This window comes from Puntigrus tetrazona, chromosome 22 (assembly GCF_018831695.1).
Source record: "Puntigrus tetrazona isolate hp1 chromosome 22, ASM1883169v1, whole genome shotgun sequence".
Classification (NCBI taxonomy): domain Eukaryota; kingdom Metazoa; phylum Chordata; class Actinopteri; order Cypriniformes; family Cyprinidae; genus Puntigrus; species Puntigrus tetrazona.
Window position 1 is genome coordinate 3,993,426 of NC_056720.1, and position 25,974 is coordinate 4,019,399.

General features: G+C 38.9%; 1 protein-coding gene across 6 annotated transcripts in view; it reads right to left on the reverse strand.

The window, feature by feature from the left end:
• Positions 1-274: 274 nt before the first annotated feature.
• LOC122327411 overlaps positions 275-25,974 on the reverse strand; it is a 48,670-nt gene continuing 22,970 nt past the window's right edge. Inside the window, exons 2-7 of one of the 6 annotated variants that reach the window (XM_043222762.1) lie at positions 11,976-12,311; positions 11,427-11,765; positions 10,972-11,079; positions 10,621-10,646; positions 10,137-10,304; positions 3,282-3,447 (exon numbers count right to left, since the gene is read on the reverse strand). In XM_043222762.1, coding sequence (XP_043078697.1) covers positions 3,427-3,447; positions 10,137-10,304; positions 10,621-10,646; positions 10,972-11,079; positions 11,427-11,765; positions 11,976-12,311 — 998 coding nt within the window. In that variant the 3' untranslated portion in view covers positions 3,282-3,426. Of the gene's footprint in view, positions 974-3,281; positions 3,448-9,081; positions 10,305-10,620; positions 10,647-10,971; positions 11,080-11,426; positions 11,766-11,975; positions 12,312-12,392; positions 12,773-13,034; positions 13,228-25,974 lie in introns of those variants that run through there. The other 5 variants (XM_043222766.1, XM_043222765.1, XM_043222764.1 and 2 more) reach the window with 5 other exon arrangements.

The following is a 25,974-nucleotide window of genomic DNA, read 5'->3' on the forward strand; positions in this document are numbered from 1 at the left end:
ACAATAAAAATGCTTTATGAATAAATACGATGTGTGTACATTTATAGTACCATGCCTTTAGTTTTAGTGTAACTTTAAGCAGTGTTGCTAAAAACTGTACTAAATGCATTTAAATGTATCCAAATAGTTTCATGAGTTACATTAATATTTAATTCTTAAGTGTCTAAACCATAAACTGACAGTGTAAAAAAATATCTAATAATATTTTGAACATTTCAATCCATCAAATTTAAAATGACTTTTTAGACGCATACAATAAACAAAACAATAATAATAAACTCACATATTCCGATTTATTACAGAAAGCTTATTTGTGACTTATGACTTATTACAGAAAAACACAAGGCAACAAAGTCACATATAACCTCAAATTGTATAAAATATAAAAATCCACAATTCAATAAATAAATTGCGAATATAACAACTGCTTCTAATTTTTTTTTTTAACAAATATGTATATAGAAAATATATAACCAATGACAAATAGAACAAATATACAACATAAAAACTCATGATTTAAAACTGATGTCTCTGATGTGCGTGTGCCATCAAGGTAGTAAACAATGTATGAGTACTGAGTTCTAGATTGTGGGAGAACACTTTAGACAGGTTGTTGCTGATTTTAGAGTGAAGGGTTCAGAGAAACTACGGACAGGTGAGATCTAACTAGGGATCGGGTCGGACACCGAGCCCTGTCCGCTTTTCCGGACAAGAGGAAAAACTCTGGACTCGGTAGTCCACCGAGTTCGAGCCCTCTCCTGACAGCACGCCAAACACGCTTACTTTTTACCGTTACTATGATTAATTATATGTAAGTGCGAACTCATGAAATCTCACTGGCAGCCTCGGGCTCGATCTCAATGTGATTAGTAATGTTCTCTCGAGCATCGGTGTGATTAAAAGAGCTCTCTTTACCATCATCCATCAGTGGACTGTCGTTATGATCAGGTGACAAATCATGAACACCATTCACCTGTAAGAAAACAGATCGACAGAAGGTAAGGTGACTAATGATTTCACTAATGATTTGCTTAAACAAACAAAAATACACAAGGAATGTAAGTGCTTATTTTTATGTTTGCAGAACACATGATGTTCTTTTCCTAAACTGAACTGATAAACTACATTAAACTGTCATCTTCTGGTTTTACAGTAAAATACAGTTGTTGCCAAAAATATTGGCGCCCTTGAATAAAACCTGCACCGAAGCTATCTGTAACATCCAGCCAGCAGAGGGAGCCCTCTCCCGAGTACTGACCCGAGCCGCGCCCTCTGCTGCTACTTCCGGGTTAGGGCTATTTAACCGTAGAGCACCAGGTGCTCTCACGCGAATGTGCCAGCCTGTCTGCCTTACCAAGCGTTTACCATTGAACTACTGACTACTATTGTGTATGACCTTTTGCTTGCTTTATCGACTCACGGCTTCACGGATCTTCCTTGTCTGTTACGGTAACCGATTACTACTGAACTTTGTCATTGACCTTTGCCTTCATTCGACTTTGCCCACGGATCTCCCTTTGTGTATGTTTGCCTTCCGGACTGATACTACTGTTGCCAACCCTTGCTTGTTTCTGACCATCCTCATCTGTGTGTGTGTTTCCAATAAACATCCGCAAATGGAATCGCAATCGGCTTCCGCCTCCTCCTTACACTATCAATAAGTGTGATGGTTTCTGAAACAAACTACATAAATCACACAAACATGTTGCCAGCTTACAGATCTGAATCTTCTTCTAGGGAAACCGATTCAGTGTTCATAGTATCTTACCTGAGAACTGTCCTTCATCTTAGTGTCTGTTTAAACAACAACGACAAACTCAATTAAACACGTATTACTATTACATATCTATTTAATAAATACACCTTAAATCAGCCGTATGTGTAACACAGATATATTATTTATATTTGAAGGATGAACAGCAGAAAGTACAGTAGTAAGTGTAATGTATGAAAACCAATGACTTCAACCGAAGAGGAAACAGATTATAATAACTACAAAGTAATTAAAGTGTTGATGTAAACTGAATCATTTTGGGAAACAAATAGTTTTTTTATCAAGTGGTCTTAATGAACCGGTCACATAAAAAGACTTCTCATCACTAATGTAATACTCACCTCTCTTTCTCACTCGATGTTGGTAAAAAGCACGCAAACAGTTGCACCAATAAGAAGCAGGGGAGCAGCACATATTCCTGCTATTTGACCTGCAGACAGACCTAAACCTGAAAGAGTAAATAAGTCTTTAGTACTAGAGTGCAAATTTTACATTTTTCTTTTGCAACTTTTACACTTTTCTGCTTCCTTCATCGGCTGCATGATGCAACTTTAACCGATGGTGAGTTTTTCACATCATTGAGCTGTCAGGAACACAATAGCAGTGTTAACATGAATTGCTCTTTGTGAAGTTGATAATCTAAACAAAAGTTTAATATTGGGGTTGTATAGAGGTAAAAAAATATCTGAAACCTTCAAGAAATTGTGGAATTTTTTTTTCCACCGCTCTGCAACCCTACTTGATACCTGAGCCAAAGCTCAATTAAAGCTCACTATCCACAACAAAACTAACCAGTGACAGTAACACTGAAGCTCCTCGTGATGCTGAATCTGCTGTTGCTGATCTGTAGTGTATATTCTCCAGAGTCCGTGATCGTGCTTTTCATGATGGTCAGAGATCCAGTCTGATGATCCAGCTTCAGTCTGTTTCTGAATCTCTCAGTGCTGTTATTACACTGAACATCTGTACAGTTAAAACCAAGATCTCCATTGATTTCAGCGATGCGAATGTCATTAAAATACCAAACCATCACATCATTTGGGTTTTTCGTTACAGCAGGATCTAAAGTGACTGATTCTCCCTCCATCAATGACTTTCTCCTCATTTCATCTCGTTCAGCAGCAGAAACGTCTGAAACACAAACCAACAGCTGCTGAAGGATCTTTTGCCAAATCATAAAACAAACTTTGGATCTGAGAGTAGAGTAATGCAACATGTATTTCCGTTTTGCACACTAAGTATTTATCTTATTTCCTCATTCAGTAATTATAACATTACTTATGTGACCTCAACCTGGTTTAAAACAATGTTATTAATTAAACGAATGAATTGACTCACCACGAACGGTAACATTGAAGATCTTTTCGGTGGTGTATCTTCTGTTGAATATCTTTAATTCATAAAGTCCAGAGTCTGTGGTTCTGGTGTCTCTGATTGTAAGAGTTCCAGTTTTATTGTCCAGCTCTAGTCGGCCTCTGAATCTCTCAGTACCTTCATTACACTGAACATCTGTACAGATAAAACTGAGATCTCCAACGATCTGAGCTATTCTAGTGTCTTTATAATACCACTTCATATATCTTTGTTGCTTTGTTTGGACATTAGTGTGTAGGGTGACTGAATCTCCATCCATCACAAAAGCCGACAGTCCATCAGTACTGCCCCGAAAACACCTGGAGAAGAAATTAGTTCATTATAAACCAAACAAAATTATTCAACAGGAAAGTATAATGAAATCAAGATTTGATAAGAACCTCATGTCTTATTAGTGATAGGCTTTATCATCTATCAACCTTCTCAATTCAGCATAACAATCTGCATTTTTCAGCCTATCTTCGGCTATCCGCTCGGCATTAGGATCAGTAGGTTCATGCAGTATAGTCTCTTTCAGTATCAGACTATACAAATATCCAAGTAACCTCGCTTTCCCACAGATCATACTTGTCTTCTGATCCGCTGAATAAAAACGGTGGTGCTAGAAATCCTGACGCTCTGCTCGCCATCCTTACTTTCTTTTACACACTTACTTGCCGTTAACTCACTCAGTGAGGATCGTTTTATCTCAATGCTCTGGGCCCATAACCTGTTGAGCTCAAGTGCGTAGCTGCATAACACCAATAATGAAGATATCAAGAGTTTATTCCTTATACTCTGTACAATGTGCGCTCTTCAACATGCACTTTTTACTCTGAACTCTTCCGTATATAACTGTAAAATAATGCATGATACCGACACAGTGCTCTCAAGTGTTCCAAGCGACTTTACTTTAATATCTGTTCTGGTGTACAAGAGTGAGGTGGAGCTTATGCAAAACAAATGCGGAGTCCAGAGAGTTTCTTAAAGCCACACTGTCAAAATGACAATACATTACATATCCCTTCCTCAGCAGAAAACATTCAAACTCAAACAAAACAATTGTATATGTATATATACATCCATATAACTATTATGAATGTTAAATTCTTGACTGCTATTTTCCTTTCAAACTACAAAAACATAAATAAAGGAATTAGCACACATTCTGTGTAAACTTCAGTCAATGATGCATTTAACACTAACAATGAACATTCCAGCATCATTACATCCACAAGGTGTCTTTACCACACCTTTCCCTGACTACAGACAGAGCCTATTTGGAGGTTTCACTACTCTGCCCCGCCTAGTGACATACTGTCCTGCTGGCAGTGATTGCTTGCCAGAGAAAGGCTCCTCATGCGTTGATTGAGGCAAAATAGTGTGAGCTGCAGGTTTGTGCCCTTCATCACTAAATGCCTCTGGCATTTCAGTCCAAAGTTCGTTGTCAGGCCTATGACGGGCCTCATTTGCTTTTGCTGTACTTTTACGAAGATGCTGAATGTTGCGACGGTACTCCTTACTTCCACAGTCTACAACATAGGATCTTGGAGCACAATGTGGTCTCACTATGACACCAGGAGACCACTTGAAATGTCCAGGATATGGTTGCATCCTTACTTCCTCTCCGGGACGCAGAGGAGTCCGGGGACCACTTGCCCTTTTGCGGTCGTAATAGTACTTTTGGATGCTTTTGCTTTCATCCAGACGACATTTCACTTTGAAAGGGTCATAGACAGTAGGTGTGAGCAACTGCCGAGCAGCAGGCAGGTTGTTACGGGGCCGTCTGCCCATTAGTAGCTGTGCTGGTGATAGGCCTACTGACTCTATTGGCGTTGACCTGTAGTCCAAAAGAGCAAGATGTTTGTCTAATGCCTTGCTCCATAGTCTCTTAACAGTCTGAACTGCTCGCTCTGCTTCACCATTTGAATGTGGTGTGTGAGGTGATGACGTCTTATGCGTGACTCCATAGCTTTGGCAGAAATCCTTAAATTCTTCTGCAGAGTACTGGGGACCATTGTCCGTTCTCAAGAGTGGTTGGGATTCCATGTCTGCTAAATTGAGCCTTAAGAGCTTCAACAACAGCACTGCTATACAGACCTTTCAGCTTATCCACTTCAATGAATTTTGAAAAGTAATCCACCACTAAAACATAATGATTACCTTCAAACTCAAACAGATCTCAGGCTACCTCTTCAAACGGAAGTCCTGGAGTTTCTGTGGGCTTGAGCGGTTCTCTGGGTAGCCGGTTCTGGAATTCAGCACACTTACTGCAGTTCTTTATCATTTCCTCTATTTTAGCACTCATGCCTGGCCAGTATAAGACCTCACGAGCTCTCTGTTTGCTTTTCACTATTCCTAAGTGAGACTGATGTACAATTTTCAGCATATTATCTTGCATGGATGGAGGTATTACTATACGCAGGCCTTTGTAGATTATGCCGTCAACTATAGCAAGCTGACTTCGAGAATCCCAATACGGTTGGACTACTGTGGGCATGTCGCGTCTGTGGTTTGGCCACCCTTGCTGTATTATTTGTTGGAGAGCGCTGAACTCTTTTTTTGTGCACTCCTGGAGCTCAGAGTACTTCTTCTCACGAACCGAGACAAAACTGAGCATTGAGATACATTCCAAGCCTTCAATTTCTGTCTTTTTCTCAGGTAGTTGTGCTCTAGACAATGTGTCAGGTAGCTCCATGTCTTTCCCTCGTCTGTAATGGACTGTCAGGTCATACCACTGGAGCCTAAGACGCATCCTTTGTATGCGCATGGGGGTAGAGAGGCTTCTTAAAAATATCTTCCAGAGGTTTGTGGTCATTGTACACTGTGACATGGTTTCCAAAGATGTAATTGTAAAACTTGGTACAGGAGTGGACAATGGAGAGCATCTCCTTCTCTATTTGCGCGTAGCGAGTTTCGGTGTCTGTTAGTGATCGAGACGAGAAGGCGACTGGATGGTCGCCCTGCAGCAGAACAGCACCCAAGCCGCTGCTGCTGGCATCACAGTAAATTTCAACAGGTTTGGAAGGATCAAGAATTTAAGTACTGGTGACTGTGTGCATAAATCTTTTAGTTTGTCAAATGCTTGTTGCTGTGCTGGCTGCCATGCAAATTCAACATCAGTTTTTAGAAGCTGCCGCAGTGGAGCATCCACCTCGCTGAGGTTTGGCAGAAACTTCGACAAGTAGGTAACAAAGCCTTAGAAAGCGACGGACACCATCCTTGTTTGTTGGCGCTGGCATTGACTTAACAGCTTCTATTTTAGCTGGGTCAGCCTTTAGGCCTCGGCTGTTATTAGGTGTCCTACATATGGCACAGAAGATTGCTTGATGTGGCATTTATCGGTTGAGGCTCAAATTGTAACTTGTGGCTCTCTGAATTACTTTATGGAGAATCGCATCATGCTCCGTTTCGGTGGGAGCTGCAATCAGGATATCATCCATAATGCTTATTGTGCCACTGATTCCCTCAAGCATTTCGTCCATTATTCTTTGAAAAATTTCTGGTGAGCATTTCAAGCCAAAAGGAAGCCTCAGCCACCTAAACCTCCCAATAGGTGTGTTGAAAGTTGTCAACAAAGATGATGCTTCATCCAGTTCTATTTGCAAGAACCCAGATTTTGCATCCAGGACTGAAAAAACTTTGGCGCCCGGGATTGCTGAGACTACTTCCTCAATGGTGCGCATCGGGTAGTGCTCACGCTTTATGGCCTTATTTAAATCATTCGGATCGATGCAAATTCTGATCTTGCCATTTCGAACAGCTGTTACCATTGAGCTGACCCATTCGGTTGGTTGGTCGACTTTGGTGATGAATCCATCTGTGACCATTTCTTGTAGTTTCTCAATTATTTTCTTTCGGAGTGCCGCTGGTTGCCTTCTGACTGGATGAACAACGCCTTTTGCATTTGGGTCAATTTTGATGGTGTATTTGCCCGGCAAAGTTCCTGTTGTATGAGCCAACTCTGGATAATCGTCTAACCCAGGTGGTATATTTTGTGTCTCCCTTGCATTACTAGAGCATTTTTCTTTATTCTTTTCATCTGATGACTGCAATGCATCAAGCCTAGCAACCAAGCCTAGTGCTTCAGCTGTTTCACCACTTAGCACATTTTCTTGAGAGATATCCACAATTTCAAACTCTGCATTCACAGTAGCACTTTTGTGTTCAATCCTTAGATCCACTGCTGCTACTGGTTTTAGCTTGTGGTTTGAGTATGATTGCAGTACTCGATGTGAACGTTTAAGCTCACCAGTGTGCATAAGTGTCTGATAACTACTCAAAGTCAACGTATTACACTTTGCACCAGTATCAATTCTGAATGGCACTTTCTGTGACAAAATATCAATGTCTGCTGTCCATTTGTCGCTACTCACATTATTTGTCTGTGTCAAATTAATGTGAGAATTTCCTCTTCTTTAGATTCTAATTCTTCCGAATCCATCTCAACGCTTACAGTGTTGACAGATCTTTTGCGACATACTGCCACCCAGTGGTTTGGCTTATGACAGTAGGAACAGACAGAGCCTTTTGCTGGGCATTTTCCTTGATTCCACTTGTGCTGAGGGTCTTTACCACAGGTTGAGCACTTTTTGGGCCGGTTCACATGCATTTCTTTCTGAGGATATTTAAGTTGATATTTCTGATAGGCTTTTTTGTTTGCCACTTGGTATTTTGTTTTCACTTGTACTGCTCGCACTTGAGACTCCTCTTCCCTGACGATTTGAATCTGCTTTTGGGAAAGTTCAAATTGCTGAGCGGTTTCAGCACTTTTGCCAGCGTTAAATCTTCTCTGTCTAACAGTCGTTCTTGAACGCGCTTCTCTCTGACACCCGCGATTATTGCATCGATCAACATGTCATCTGGATCAGCATACTCACAATCCATTAGTATAAGTCTTAAATCCTTCACAAAGTTATCAAAACTTTCAGCAATCGCTTGTTTTCTTTGCTTAAAACGATGTCTGGCTATCCTCTTATTCTTTCGCGGCCTTATATAGCTTGCGAATTTGTCCAACACTTTAAATGGATCATCCTTCTCACCTTCCGCCCAGTTAAATGTCTTATAAATCTCTCGACCTTGTTCGCCAATCCACGTGCCTAGCCAGCCTGCACGCTGCTTTGCGGTCAGCTCTGATAGTGGGCCTTCGAAGACAAACGTGACGTGACTCCGAAATCTTTCGAATTCCTGATATAAATCCGGAGCGTCCCAATCGATTCTTGGATGCTCGAACTGCGAGGATGCCATTCTGCCTTTTTCGTGTTTTACAGACTTCTGACACCATGTAAAATAATGCACGATACCAACACAGTGCTCTCAAGTGTTCCAAGCGACTTTACTTCACAATCTGTTCTGGTGTACAAGAGTGAGGCGGAGCTTATGCAAAATAAATGCAGAGTCTAGAGAGTTACTTAAAGACACACTGTCAAAATGACAATACATTACAATAACAACGTACATACATAAACGCAAACAAAAATTAAATAAAAAAGTTCAATCCAATAAAGCGAGAGTGTATATACTTTAACAATCTAAAATGAAATTCTATATAGTAAATTAAACATGGGAATGAATGACATGACAAAAACAACGACAAAAACAACAACACAAAGGAGTCCACGTGTGAGAAGTCTTACCGTGGGCGAGTAAAAACACGATCGTCGTGATCAAAGGCATGGATCGGAGCTTCATTTATTATTATTATTATTATTATTATTATTATTAATAATAATAATAATAATTGCTTTTACACAGTAAAAGCTACATTACAAAAACGGATTTATTTTCGATTTCGTTTTCATTCATTGAGTAACTCAAATAATACTTCTTCTCTTCTTTTAACGTCGTTTGGCGCGTCCCTTGGTTCATTACCGCCACCCTCTGTATTTACTAGGAATTTTATATAGAGGGGGAATGGGGGAGAAAAAAAACACTGAAATAATACTGAAAACCTGTTTCCATTGTAAATATTCTTAGTTATTAAAAATCACTCTTCCTTCATTACCATCAAATCCCATTAAAGCCCAATTTCCGATAAAGGCTATTAGTTGTTTCCCTATTTTTAATGTGACCCATAATCTTTATGCCTTACTGTCTGAATCTTGTTAATACACATTCGTCTTTAACGCTTCCACTTCCTGCCTATTTACCTTGAAAGTCTTTTGAACTTGGTATAGATGTCTCCTTTTCCCCTCATTATCCCACATTTCTTGCTATTTGTGCTTACGTTTTTCCCAGATTAAACACTTATTATTTTGGCTTTACCGATTCATATTTGCAATTCTACATTTTCCTTCTTTTAAGGGCCCCTTTGCAACTTTATCCACTTTTTTGTTATTCTTTAACCTGTAAGCAGCTATAGGCGCATATTTTGGAATGGAGTGCCAGGGAAAGAAATAGCAGTCAGCATTTAAAGTGGACCAAAACCTTTCATCAAATCTGTCCTAAAACCTAAAATGTATTTTTTTTTTGGACTCGTTGCCAGCTCACCACTTTTGGACTATCATTACATGGACTATGAACATTTCTCATCTACATCAAAATCTCTCAGATAAGACTCAATCTGTCTTTACCTCATGTGACTATGCTCTGTGATGGTGTCTGTCGCAGAACTATAAGACATCCCATCTGGTACCTGGTCTAGTTTCAAATAATACATGTCTTTAAGCATTCTGAATTTCTGATTTCTGATTTTCATCTAGTTTGGCCCTTATAAAACATCCATGCTTCTTAAGGTATATAATAAGGTATATAATATTCCATGCATTATCAGAGATAAATGGGCAACGCTTTTCACAGATATAGTAGGGTGCTGTACAGAAACGATTTCTTCTATCCACAATGATAAGCAAATGCAAACAAAAGCTATTATTCAACTTTACGTTGAATGGCACGATGTCACGATGAGGGCACGTGGTAAAAACACTTCAAGTTTAACAAGGACACGCTCAATGTGTTTGTAAAATAGAGCATTTCAAAAGCAAAAATATAAAATACAAAAAATACAAACCTTACAATTTTGAAAAAAAAAATTAAATCTCACTGGCAGCCTCGGGCTCGATCTCAATGTGATTAGTAATGTTCTCTCGAGCATCGTGTGATTAAAAGAGCTCTCTTTAAAATCATCCATCAGTGGACTGTCGCTATGATCAGGCCACAAATCATGAACACCATTCACCTGTAAGAAAACAGATCGAAGGTGACTAACGATTAAAAAAAAAAAAATTAGACAAGGAACGTAAGTGCTTATTTTTATGTTATGTTCTTTTCCTAAATTGAACTGATAAACTACATTAAAACTGTCATCTTCTGGTTTTACAGTAAAATACAGTTGTTGCCAAAAATATTGGCGCCTTTGAATAAAACCTTCACCGAAGCTATCAATAAGTGTGATGGTTTCTGAAACAAACTAAATAAATCACACAAACATGTTGCCAGCTTACAGATCTGAATCTTCTTCTAGGGAAACCGATTCAGTGTTCATAGTATCTTACCTGAGAACTGTCCTTCATCTTAGTGTCTGTTTAAACAACAACGACAAACTCAATTAAACACGACATTACTATTACATATCTATTTAATAAATACACCTCGTTAAATCAGCCGTATGTGTAACACACAGATATATTATTTATATTTGAATGATGAACAGCAGAAAGTACAGTAGTAAGTGTAATGTATGAAAACCAATGACTTCAACCGAAGAGGAAACAGATTATAATAACGACAAAGTAATTAAAGTGTTGATGTAAACTGAATCATTTTGGGAAACAAATAGTTTTTATCAAGTGGTCTTAATGAACCGGTCACATAAAAAGACTTCTCATCACTAATGTAATACTCACCTCTCTTTCTCACTCGATGTTGGTAAAAAAGCACGCAAACAGTTGCACCAATAAGAAGCAGGGCAGCAGCACATATTCCTGCTATTTGACCTGCAGACAGACCTAAACCTGAAAGAGTAAATAAGTCTTTAGTACTAGAGTGCAAATTTTACATTTTTCTTTTGCAACTTTTTACACTTTTCTGCTTCCTTCATCGGCTGCATGATGCTACTTTAACCGATGGTGAGTTTTTCACATCATTGAGCTGTCAGGAACACAATAGCAGTGTTAACATGAATTGCTCTTTGTGAAGTTGATAATCTAAACAAAAGTTTAATATTGGGATTGTATAGAGGTTAAAAAAAAATCTGAAACCTTCAAGAAATTGTGGAATTTTTTTTTTCCACCGCTCTGCAACCCTACTTGATACCTGAGCCAAAGCTCAATTAAAGCTCACTATCCACAACAAAACTCACCAGTGACAGTAACACTGAAGCTCCTCGTGATGCTGAATCTGCTGTTGCTGATCTGTAGTGTATATTCTCCAGAGTCTGTGGTTCTGATGTTCATGATGGTCAGAGATCCAGTCTGATGATCCAGCTTCAGTCTGTCTCTGAATCTCTCAGTGCTGTTATTACACTGAACATCTGTACAAATCATTCTGGGTTCTTCATTGATTCCAGCGATGCAAATGTCATTAAAATACCAAACCATCACATCATTTGGGTTTTTCGTTACAGCAGGATCTAAAGTGACTGATTCTCCTTCCATCAATGACTTTCTCCTCATTTCATCTCGTTCAGCAGCAGAAACGCCTGAAACACAAACCAACAGCTGCTGAAGGATCTTTTTGCCAAATCTTAAAACAAACTCTGGATCTGAGAGTAGAGTAATGCAACATGTATTTCCGTTTTGCACACAATAAGTATTTATCTTATTTCCTCATTCAGTAATTATAACATTACTTATGTGACCTCAACCTGGTTTAAAACAATGTTATTAATTAAACGAATTAATTGACTCACCACGAATGGTAACGTTGAAGGTCTTTTCGGTGGTGTATCTGCTGCTGAATATCTTTAATTCATAAAGTCCAGAGTCTGTGGTTCTGGTGTCTCTGATTGTAAGAGTTCCAGTTTTATTGTCCAGCTCTAGCCTCTCTCTGAATCTCTCAGTACCACCATTACACTGAACATCTGTACAGATAAAACTGAGATCTCCAGCGATCTGAGCTATTCTAGTGTCTTTATAATGCCACTTTATGACTTCTTGTTGTTTTGTTTCAACATTAGTGTGTAGAGCGACTGAATCTCCATCCATCACAAAAGCCGACAGTCCATCAGTACCGCCCCTGAAAACACCTGGAGAAGAAATTAGTTCATTATAAACCAAACAAAATTATTCAACAGGAAAGTATAATGAAATCAAGATTTGATAAGAACTTCATGTCTTATTAGTGATAGGCTTTTATCATCTATCAACCTTCTCAATTCAGCATAACAATCTGCATTTTTCAGCCTATCTTCGGCTATCCGTTCGGCATTAGGATCAGTAGGTTCATGCAGTATAGTCTCTTTCAGTTTTAGACTATACAAATATCCAAGTAACCTCGTTTCCCACAGATAACACTTGTCTTCTGATCCGCTGAATAAAAACGGTGGTGCTAGAAATCCTGACGCTCTGCTCGCCATCCTTACTTTCTTTTACACACTTACTTGCCGTTAACTCACTCAGTGAGGATCGTTTTATCTCAATGCTCTGGGCCCATAACCTGTTGAGCTCAAGTGCGTAGCTGCATAGCACCAATAATGAAGATATCGAGAGTTTATTCCTTATACTCTGTACAATGTGCGCTCTTCAACATGCACTTTTTACTCTGAACTCTTCCGTATATAACAACGTACATACATAAACGCAAAAAAAAATTAAATAAAAAAAAGTTCAATCCAATAAAGCGAGAGTGTATATACTTTAACAATCTAAAATGAAATTCTATATAGTAAATTAAACATGGGAATGAATGACATGACAAAAACAACGACAAAAACAACAACACAAAGGAGTCCACGTGTGAGAAGTCTTACCGTGGGCGAGTAAAACACGATCGTCGTGATCAAAGGCATGGATCGGAGCTTCATTTATTATTATTATTATTATTATTATTATTAATAATAATAATAATAATAATAATAATTGCTTTTACACAGTAAAAGCTACATTACAAAAACGGATTTATTTTCGATTTCGTTTTCATTCATTGAGTGACTCAAATAATACTTCTTCTCTTCTTTTAACGTCGTTTGGCGCGTCCCTTGGTTCATTACCGCCACCCTCTGTATTTACTAGGAATTTTATATAGAGGGGGAATGGGGAGAAAAAAACACTGAAATAATACTGAAAACCTGTTTCCATTGTAAATATTCTTAGTTATTAAAAATCACTCTTCCTTTATTACCATCAAATCCCATTAAAGCCCAATTTCCGTATAAAGGCTATTAGTTGTTTCCCTATTTTTAATGTGACCCATAATCTTTATGCCTTACTGTCTGAATCTTGTTAATACACATTCGTCTTTAACGCTTCCACTTCCTGCCTATTTACCTTGAAAGTCTTTTGAACTTGGTATAGATGTCTCCTTTTCCCCTCATTATCCCACATTTCTTGCTATTTGTGCTTACGTTTTTCCCAGATTAAACACTTATTATTTTGGCTTTACCGATTCATATTTGCAATTCTACATTTTCCTTCTTTTAAGGCCCCTTTGCAACTTTATCCACTTTTTTGTTATTCTTTAACCTGTAAGCAGCTATAGGCGCATATTTTGGAATGGAGTGCCAGGGAAAGAAATAGCAGTCAGCATTTAAAGTGGACCAAAAACCTTTCATCAAATCTGTCCTAAAACCTAAAATGTATTTTTTTTTTGGACTCGTTGCCAGCTCACCACTTTTGGACTATCATTACATGGACTATGAACATTTCTCATCTACATCAAAATCTCTCAGATAAGACTCAATCTGTCTTTACCTCATGTGACTATGCTCTGTGATGGTGTCTGTCGCAGAACTATAAGACATCCCATCTGGTACCTGGTCTAGTTTCAAATAATACATGTCTTTAAGCATTCTGAATTTGCCTTATTGGTTGATTTTCATCTAGTTTGGCCCTTATAAAACATCCATGCTTCTTAAGGTATATAATAAGGTATATAATATTCCATGCATTATCAGAGATAAATGGGCACGCTTATTATAATTTTTATTGTAAACTTTATTGTAAACGTAAACGCAAGTCGACCTGGTGCACATTTTCATATTATTTCAGGTCGCAAATCACATTTTTTGGAAGACAAAGTGTTTAAATATGATTACAAAGCACCATACACATTTCAAACGGCATAAAAAATAACTCGAATGAAGTAATAAAATAAAAGCAAATCAAAAAAATATATATAACCAATGACAAATAGAGCAAATATACAAAATAAAAACTTTTTTTTTACATTACTTGCCGATTTAAAAACTGATGTCTCTGATGTGCGTGTGCCATCAAGGTAGTAAACAATGTATGAGTACTGAGTTCTAGATTGTGGGAGAACACTTTAGACAGGTTGTTGCTGATTTTAGAGTGAAGGGTTCAGAGAAACTACGGACAGGTGAGATCTAACTAGGGTTAGAGCTGCCTATCACTTTTGACCAACAGGTGGCGCTGTAATGAAATAATATTAGTATTTCCTTTGTGAGAGGACAATAGCAATAGAACTCAGGCACAGAGTCTGTTGTCATTTCGTCAACGCTTTTCACAGATATAGTAGTGGTGCTGTATAAAAAGTATTTCTTCTATCCACGACGATAAACGAATGCAAACAAAAGCTATTATTCAACTTTTTGAGTACAATGAGGGCACGGTGGTAAAAACATTTCAAGTTTAACAAGGACACGTCAATGTGTTTGTAAAATAGAGCATTTCAATAGCAAAAATATAAAATACAAAAAAATGCAAACCTTACAATTTTGGAATTTTGGAAAGAATGATTCCTTGGTTCAAAAGTAAAAAAGAATTAAATCTCACTGGCAGCCTCGGGCTCGATCTCAATGTGATTAGTAATGTTCTCTCGAGCATCGGTGTGATTAAAAGAGCTCTCTTTACCATCATCCATCAGTGGACTGTCGCTATGATCAGGCCACAAATCATGAATCATTTGACCATAGTGGTTAAAAAGAAATATCTGAAACCTTCAAGAAATTGTGGAATGTTTCTTTTTTTTGGAAAGCTTCTTGAAATTTTCCACCGCTCTGCAACCCTACTTGACACCTGAGCCAAAGCTCAACTAAAGCTCACTATCCACAACGAAACTAAGCGGTACTCACCAGTGACAGTAACACTGAAACTCGTTGTGATGCTAAATTCCACTTAATTCCAAGATGGCGCCGTTGAGTTCGCTGCCGTCACGTCACGCTCCGGCAAAACTTTTTGTTTTTCTGTTAATTATTAGTATTTTGGATAGTCTGTGCGGTTTTCTTTATATAAGATGGCTATCACTAAATATGATCGAGCCACTCTTATATCTATTGGTGTACAATGCACCCAACATTCGCCGTTTTTTAAATCCGGACCCATGTTGGCCGAGCGAGATCCTGACGAAGACAAAAGGACGCGACCGCGCACCGGGCGTCCACGAGGGGAAACGAGCCGGCGTCAGGAACAGGTTGAGGGCACGCTCACACCGCGCTCCCCTACCTAGTGTCCTGTTAGCCAACGTCCAGTCTCTGGAAAACAAGCTCGACAACCTCAGGGCAAGGATCAAGTTCCAGAGAGACATTCGGGACTGCAACCTCCTCTGCTTCACCGAGACATGGCTGAACCCAGCGGTACCGGACCACACCATACAACCGGCCGAGTTTTTCTCTGTTTACCGCATGGACAGAACAATGGAGTCGGGGAAGACACGGGGAGGTGGAGTGTGTCTGATGGTTAACAACCGCTGGTGCGACAGCGCGAGCGTTGTTCCTCTCTCACGCTCCTGCACACCAAACCTGGAACTTCTGACCATCAAATGTCGCCCTTTCTATCTTCCACGGGAATTCAGCTCGGTCATAGTCAGCGCCGTTTATATTCCACCTCAAGCGGACACGGACACTGCAATATGGGATTTACACGACCACCTCACAACACACCAGACACAGCACCGGGACGCCGCACTCATTGTGCTGGGGGATTTTAACAATGCAAACCTCAAGCGCGCACGCCGAACTTTCACCAGCACATCACCTGCCCCACCAGGGGCGAAAGGACACTGGATCACTGCTACACACCCTTCAGAGACAGCTACAAGGCAAAATCATGCCCGCCCGTTTGGTAAATCGGACCATGCCGCCATTTTCCTCGTACCTGTTTACAAACAGAGGCTGAAACAGGAAGCCCCGGTACAGAGGGAGGTGTCACGCTGGTCTGACCATTCGGTGGCCGCTCTGCAGGACGCTTTGGATGACGCAGACTGGGCCATGTTCAGGTGTAGCTCGAGGACGCCAACGTGTTCACGGAAGCGGTGGTGGGATTCATTGGGAAACTAGCGGATGACACGGTAGAAAACAGTCATCAGGACGTTTCCCAAACAGAAGCCGTGGGTAGACAAAACTATCCGCGACTCTCTGAGATCCCGCTCCGCAGCCTATAATACGGGGATTGTCACCGGGGACATGTCTGAATACAAGGATGCGTCGTACAGCGTGCGCAGAGCGGTAAAGGAGGCAAAGAGGTGCTACGGGAGGAAACTTGAGTAACAGTTTCAACACAGTGACTCTAGGAGCCTTTGGCAGGTACTGAGAAACATCACGGACTATAAAACGCCAACCTCCAGAGTGGAGAGCGCGGATGCTTCTCTGGCAGACGAGCTAAACACCTTTTATGCTCGTTTCGAGGCTGCAGCTAATCACGCTAGCGCCGCTAGCGGCATGATGAACAGCATGCACGCCGAGAGAGCCGGAGAGGATATCACGTTCACCATTTCGAGCACGACGTAAGGAGGGCATTCAGGAGAGTGAACACCAGGAAGGCAGCAGGACCTGACGGCATCACAGGTCGGGTTCTGAGAGCATGTGCTGACCAGCTAGCACCGGTGTTCACTGAGATATTTAATCTCTCCTGAAGCAGTCTATAGTCCCCTCATGTTTCAAAGAGTCCATCATTGTTCCTGTGACGAAGAAACCTCAACCATCTTGCCTAAATGATTACCGCCCTGTAGCTCTGACGTCTGTAGTGATGAAGTGCTTGAGAGACTCGTCAGAGACTTCATCACCTCATCACTACCGGACACATTGGACCCACTACAGTTTGCCTACCGCCAGAACCGGTCTACAGAGGATGCCATCACGCACCTCCTCCACACAACCACAAGCCACTTGGATTTTAGGAAAGGGAACTATGTGAAAATGCTGTTTGTGGACTATAGTTCAGCGCTCAACACCATAGTTCCTCCACGCTCACCTCGGGTTGGAGGTCCTGGGACTCAGCCCATCCCTGCGTCACTGGATCACCAACTTCCTAACTGACAGACCACAAGCTGTACGGATGGGAAAACACACCTCATCCTCCCTCACTCTCAGCACTGGAGCCCCTCAGGGTTGTGTTCTGAGCCCCCTGCTGTACTCGCTGTACACACATGACTGTGTGGCCACTACAAACTCCACCACCATTATTAAATTTGCTGACGACACTGTCGTGGTGGGCCTGATCTCCAACAACGATGAGATGGCCTACATTCAGGAGAACAATCTGCTCCTGAACGTCAGCAAAACAAAGGAGTTAATAGTGGACTTCAGCACGAAGCAGGTGCGCTCTTACCATCCCATCAAGATCGACGGGACCCCAGTAGAGAGAGTGGACAGTTTCCGGTACCTGGGTGTTCACATCACGCAGGACCTGTCTTGGTCCTGTCACATCAACACCCTGGTGAAGAAGGCCCGGCAGCGTCTATACCATCTGAGGCGCTTTAAGGGACTTCAGACTCCCATCTCAGGTGCTCAGGAACTTTTACACCTGCACCATCGAGAGTGTCCTGACGGGAAACATCACCTCCTGGTTTGGAAACAGCACCATGCAGGACAGGCGAGCCCTTCAGAAGGTGGTGCGATCAGCTGAGCGCACCATCCGCACTGAGCTCCCTGTGCTGCAGCACATCTACAACAAGCGGTGCTGTACCAGGGCCAGGAAGATCGTGGAAGACCTCAGCCATCCCAACAATGGACTCTTTTCTCTGCTGCGTTCAGGAAAGCGATTTCGTTCCCTGAAGGCAAACACAGAGAAGAATGAGGAGGAGCTTCTTCCCGCAGGCCATTCGAGTCTGAACCAGAGAACACCCAGTACCTAATCACCGGGATTCCCATGTTCACCCTCTCTTCCCCAGATACTCGCCACTTACTTTGGACAATTGCACTAGCCACTTACACTGGACATTCGCACAGCCACTTTACATTTTTACACTTTATATTTTATATTCTACACTTTACTTTATTTTTATACTTTACTTTGCACACTTCTTTTTATACATATTGTTATACATATTTTTTTATATTTTATATTTATATATATTTAAATTCTGTTTTCTATTTTGATGCTGGACGGTTGTAAAGAACATTTCACTGCATGTCGTACCATGTATGTATGTGTATGTGACAAATAAAATTTGAATTTGAATTTGAATCTGCTGTTGCTGATCTGTAGTGTATATTCTCCAGAGTCTGTGGTTCTGATGTTCATGATGGTCAGAGATCCAGTCTGATGATCCAGCTTCAGTCTGTCTCTGAATCTCTCAGTGCTGTTATTACACTGAACATCTGTACAAATCATTCTGGGTTCTTCATTGATTCCAGCGATGCAAATGTCATTAAAATACCAAACCATCACATCATTTGGGTTTTTCATTACAGCAGGATCTAAAGTGACTGATGCTCCCTCCATGAATGACTTTCTCCTCATTTCATCTCGTTCAGCAGCAGAAACGCCTGAAACACAAACCAACAGCTACTAAAGGATCTTTATGCCAAATCTTAAAAAACAAACTCTGGATCTGAGAGTAGAGTAATGCAACGTGTATTTCCGTTTTGCACGCATTTTATTATCATATTCACCAAGAATGGTAACGTTGAAGGTCTTTTCGGGGCTGTATCTGATGCTGATGATCTTTAATTCATAAAGTCCAGAGTCTGTGGTTCTGGTGTCTCTGATTGTAAGAGTTCCAGTTTTATTGTCCAGCTCTAGTCGGTCTCTGAATCTCTCAGTACCACCATTACACTGAACATCTGTACAGATAAAACTGAGATCTCCAGCGATCTGAGCTATTCTAGTGGCTTTATAATACCACTTTATGTCTTCTTGTTGCTTCGTTTCAACATTAGTGCGTAGAGCGACTGAATCTCCATCCATCACAAAAGCTGACAGTCCATCAGTACTGCCCCCGAAAACACCTGGAGAAGAAATAAAATTGTTCAGCAGGAAAGTAGTATAGGGAAATCTTTAAAACAGTACTGATATGTGCGACAAACTATTGTTACATGACTTGGTTAAGCGTTTTTTTTCTTTTGTGTCTTTAGGAAATATCTCACATTTACTTTAATTACTTGGAAACTTCTGCTCAAGCTTTGAATAAACAGAAGTTTCGTTCATTCATTAGGTAGAACTTGCTTCACCAACAATACTGAACAGAGATCGGAACAAAATGTCCTACCGTATGCGAGAACAAACAAGAGCACTGAAATAAAAATAGATTGACGCTTCATTTTTTAAATTTATTTAAATAAACATATTATTAAATGAAATATTTGTTGTCAGATTTCAAATTTCACGCTCGTGACTTCCTTTTCGAGCCCGCCTCGTTTTCTTCTTCGTTGAATCGCGCGACGCTTTAGTCCGCCATCTACTGGGATGGAATAGTTCAACGCTTTGAATGATCAAATTGCATTAATATAGGAATAATGTAAGAACAGATATTATTTAGTTTTTTTTTTTTTTTTTTACAGAATCTAATAAATGACATTCATATAGGCTACCTGTAAAAACTATTTGTAAAAATATGTAATATTTATTAGTGTTAAACCTGAAGAAAATGTTAATTTAATCACGTTTTTTTTTTTTGCATTTTTTTACCTTTTTCTTTAGCATTTTTTATTTCATTCAGAATTATTATTCTTAAAAAAAAAAAAACAGTTCAAAAGTGTTGAAACGTTTAGTTAGAGGGGCACAGAAGAATAAAATGGAGTTTGTAGAATTCAAGATGTATCTGTAAGGACCATCGCTTAAAACTAGCCTTATTGCATGCTAAAATGTTTTTTTACATTTCTAGTGTTGTGGAGCGTACATTTAAAATATTTTGATGTTACATTCACAAAAAGTTTGCTGCAGGGGTTGAGCGCTGTTAAAAAAAAAGCACCGTAGTGAGATTTTTTTAATAGACCTCACAATACACGATAAGCATGATAAACCCGAGAAAGAGTGATACACAGTTTCTCACGTTTAAATTCAAGGTAAGATCTCTCCATTAAGGAACATGCAATTATATGATCTGAGAATCCTGGATGCAAGCAGCAGAGACGACATGTTTCAAGAAGAGAACTGAAGGAAATACGAGAACATCTACGAAAACATCTACGTGCAGGCACTGTTCGTCATCTCAACAAATATAAATCAATGAAAGTCCTTCAACCATCAATGCTTTTTGCACAGTCAGTCGTAAATTGAGTTTTTGACAAAGATGGTTGACCCAAGAGCTTACTGGATATGTTAAATTTTCTGTTATATGATAGTTGTTCATGAGTGCCTTGTTGGTATAACTATTATATAACGTCTAAACATTTACGGATTCTCAAGAATGGGGGTGGGGTGGGGTGGGTGGTAAACTTTTGAACAGGAATGTTTCCCAGAAGACTAAGGAAGTACAATTTACCCTGATCATCCAATTAAAAATTAATTGCATTGGAAGTTCTGATGTTGAATGGTACTCGCTCAGATTGTCCTACCTCCTTCTACTTATTCGTCAGTATATAAATCTTCTGACTAATTTTACTTATTAGAGGAACAGAACACGTGTCAAACTGGATGATTGAATTTCCAAATCAGATTTGGGCTTTAGGCATTTTTCAGATTTATCATTTTCAACATTAGTAAGAAATAGACAACACACACACAAAAAAGAGTTTATTTATTTATTTGGTTTTATATTTTATCTGGAAATCAATGATGACATTTTCGATTTTCTGAATTTAAGTCTTTAATTGAATACGAAAAGAACACATGATACACAGGTTCACTAGGCTGACATGAGGGTTTTATGAACATCAAGCTGCCAACATTACCTGGCCCATAGTTTTCTTAGCTGTTACAGTATGAAATACAGAATTGCTGCAGCAACAGGGGAAAAAATGCTACACAGTCAAGTGACCGACTAAAGCAAACACCAAAATGGCATAAAATGGAATAAAAAAATTAAAAATCAAAGAAACTAATCCTGTGAACTTATAGTAATAACTTCTGTATGACAAATAAAATAAAACTTAAGTGCTTTTCCCAAAACCATCATTAGCCAACTATGGGCACAATTTTGTTACTAGAAAGTCAATTATTTTTCATTGGTTTAAATTATAAAATATATTTTTGTCCTTTAGGAGCTCTTTGTATTGAAAAAGAACATCTCAGAAACTAATTTCCAAACTGTGGCCTATGAATCAGACCTACATGTAATTCATGTTCATTTTTCATTATTTATATTTATCCAAGCTTGCAATAGCTTGCTCTTTTGAGTACTGGCTCCATTGCTTTGAAATCACTGGCCACATGTGGAATGTTTTCTTAAAGTATTTCTTCAGATCTTTCTGAAATCTGTACACAAACCATTTCCAGTAACACAGTTCAGAGAAGTTAGGGGTGATGCTCCACTTTGCATAAATATCCCCTTCTGTATGAAATCCATTGGCCCGTATAAAACCTTTTACTAGTTAACACTAAAAATCTGCACTGAGAAGCTCTGTTCCCTCATAACAGCACCCAGTGAGACCATTCACTCGATGGAAGGGAACACTGTGATCTCCAGAATGGTTTTCTATTGTGTTGGTGCAGGTGACTCGACAGAATGGACACTGAACCCAGCGGCACTGACAGAGGTGACCAATCAGGATCTCATCTGGTCTGTCCTTATGTTCCAGACTTACTGGAAATGTCTCTGTACTGAATTTGTCTAGCATTTCTAATGATACTGAACTGAAGTTGCTTATCACATCTTCTAGGAGGTTGAAATCATCCAGACCTTCATGACTCACTCCACTAAAGAATATCAGCACATCTGAGAGCTGCTCTGTGAAATTATGCAGCCATTTCTGAACATCTCCATTGATTGTGTTGACCACTGTAGTTGCTCTATGAACCGCTGCCATAATCTTCTGCTTCACAAGTTCAATTTTCTCCTTCATCTTGGGTCGAACCTTGACTTCAAACTTATCAGTGATATACTTACTGACTTCATCTTTGACAAAACCCTTTAAGTGGTCTCTGGGAAAGTTTAAGTATTCAATGTACTTGTCAAAATCCTCCTGCTCTGCCAACCTCCTAAGAATGTGTTTCTCTAGGTTAGATCTGTTTCCATTTAGGGATTCACAGTTTGTTTTAATTTCATTAGCCATATCTCTGGCGGTGTCTTTGTAGACAATCTTTTGAATGGGCTCTTTCAGTTTCTCACCAAAACTGATGATCTCACCAAAAATGGCAGCTGATGTTGTACCTTGACAGTGTTCAAAATACAAAACAGGTTCATTGACTTTCCAGAACATTTTTGTTGGTCAGTAATTATCTTCTCTTCTCTTCTACAGATGGACATGACCAAATCCATGTAAAATCCTTTCATAAACACATAGCTCCTGGAACTTTGCTCAAAAACTATTACTTTAGATTTGATATAATCCATAAGTTCATGAATGTAGCTTTTTTTATTACTTATTATAACTTACAAAGCAAGCCAAAAAAAAAAAAAGATTTCTAGCGCATATATATATATATATATATATATATATATATATATATATATATATATATATATATATATATATATATATATATATATATATATGTAAATGTAATGTTTATCCTTCTTTAAAAAGACGACTAAAATGAATGGCCTGATGAGGGCAGCACAGCTACTGTAAAATGAATTGTGAATTGTTCACTTTAACTCAATATCACTTGAGTTTTTAGGTGTTTTCAATTTTGGTCTAAACATCAATCACATTAAACAAATTTTTCCAAACTGATAATAATAATACATTAAATAGAAAATAATATAATGCATCAAAATTCTTTCCAAAAACTAAATGCATAGATCTAGAAGAAAAGACAAACCTGTATTTGAGCCTAGCATCACGTGACCACGTGTCAGCGAGGTTTCAGCCTCGATTCAAGCGACATTTAAAAAAAAAATAGTTGTCGATCTACCCATCCCTACTTATCAGAGAGATAGCGTGTGGATGTTCAAGTTTGCGAGTGTTATTCTGTAACAGCAGTTTCTGTTTACATTCTGTGATAGTCCCGATTATCTTGACCTAGCATTATTGACTACAATTTTTCGATTCCGATGCTAAATAAATTCCTGTAATTCAGCATCTCTGTATTGCCTTTCACCAACCCTACACCTGATATTCAAAACAAACTCTATTTAGAAGTTCTGTGCAATATATAGATGAGCATATTGTTTGATATTAACCCCATTGACCACAAATACCAACACACACACACACACACACACACATCAGTTCCAAGATACGAATACATGTCACACGTTGAGTCAGAAGTGCGCATGTGGGCATTGCCAGAAGTTATTTAGGGTATCATTTTAAAACTAGAAGTATTTTTTGGTACAGAAACCCATTGATCTACCCATCGATTCCCCCGAAGGCCGGAACCATCTGAAATGACATTAGCTATTCTATATTTAAAAAAAAAAATATTTGGAGGGTTTTCCATGGGCTATGTAGCATGATTATGTTTAGGTATTTAACATTACTCTTGATTTATAAAATCTCTTTAGGAAGGGAAAGGAGGTGAATTATAAATATATCATACTCAGAGCCCATCCAAGTTCTCACACGCAGCAGTGAGAAAATGAACGATCACACACACACACACACACCCACACACACTGTAAACACACGTTAAGCCACAACTGCCCCAGTTCCTTCTACTGTTACAGCTCTGTCATTGCACTTGTATAGTTGCACGCGACCTTTCACAGTAAAAATAAAATACGGATGGACTCGGACACCATTGAGGTTGTTTTTTGTTGCGGGAGAATTTCTCACAGCCAGAAATATTAGAGTTTTCCAAATACAGCATTACACTATTTTATAATAAAATGTGGAAAAAGTATTAAATATGCATTGCACTCAACCATATTGTGTTTCCATTACGCTTGTTACGGTTTAGTGTTTTTCAGGTTACAGCGTCATGTATAAAAGCAGGAAGAGCCCCTTCACCTCATGCTCTAAATGCCATTTCTCTCATGCAAGATATTTGCCTACCCAGCAGAACAAACACCTTTCTAAAGAAAACCACCATAGCGACTTTCAGTCTGACTCAGAAGCTGAACGTTTTTAACATTGCATTTCTGTGCACAACAAATGGCCAAACTGAATTCATACACGCATCAGACCAGTATGAAGATTAGATATATAATGAGCGTTATGTTGAACTGAGAGGATTCATCAGCCGACGTTAGATCAGAGTCTTCACTGAAGTCTTAAAGAAAATGCTCTACGCACTTGTTTTGTTCTGCTTGCTCTCGAGTCTGATGGGTAAGTTCTAAAATATTTTTTTAATGGCATAATTTCTTTAAGGTCCTTTCAGAATTCTCTGTTATGTTCCAGATGAAACAATATCATGAAATTGACTTTGAATTCAATTCAGGTGTCTGTTTTAATTGAGATCAGAAAGGCTAAATCCCCATTCAACCACTTTAAAATTCTAGCCATCTTGTTTTCGCTTAAAATATCTTTACTTAAAAAAATTGCTGAACAGTTTCTCCAAAATATTTGTAAAAACACTCCTGTGATATTCATAAATAACAAAAAATTATGTATGCATGTTTATCAAGCAGAATTCAACTTTAATGAAACTATTAATTTATTGCATTTGCATTTATAGCGTATTTATTTTTTAAGATACATTTAAAAAACTTCTCACATTGATGTTTTTACTTTATATGTGTTAAAATAAAGATAAAATGATGTGCTCATGAATTGTATTCGTATTAAATCAATCAGTTTATCTACAGCTGACTTCAGAAAGCATCTTCGGTTTACACATATTAATGTTTTTCAGGTGCGTTTGGGGCTATGATAAAAGAAAAATACAGAAAAGAAATACAGTCAGTGATGGAGGGAGATTCTATTACTCTAAACATTGATGTTACTGAAATAGACCACATAGTGCACGACATAGTGTGGACAATTGGAGATGAAAAGAGTATTATAGCTAAACATAACAAAAAGAAGCAAACCTTTTCCATATATGATGATGTTTTTGACGGGAGATTCAGAGACAGACTGAAGCTGGACAATCAAACTGGATCTCTGACCATCACGAACATCTCAACTCTACACGCTGGAGTTTATAAAGTAGATCTTAGTGGACCTCAACTGACATCAAAAACATTCAATGTTTCTGTCTATGGTGAGTAGACTGTCTATTATTTGTTTTGTTATCTATTATCTTGTTTTAATATATGATGTATTTTGTCAAATATTGTCTTGTTTTATGAATTATTTGCATACTAATCATTTTATAAATTGCTATATCACACTCACTCAATCAAACCGCTGAACCAATAATAAGATTTACTTATATTTCAGTTTATTCTGTCATGTTTTCAGCTCGTCTGCCTGTTCCTGTCATCAGCAGGAACTCTTCACAATGTTCATCATCTTCATCATCATCATCATCAAATTGTTCGCTGCTGTGTTCGGTGGTGAACGTGGGTCATGTGACTCTCTC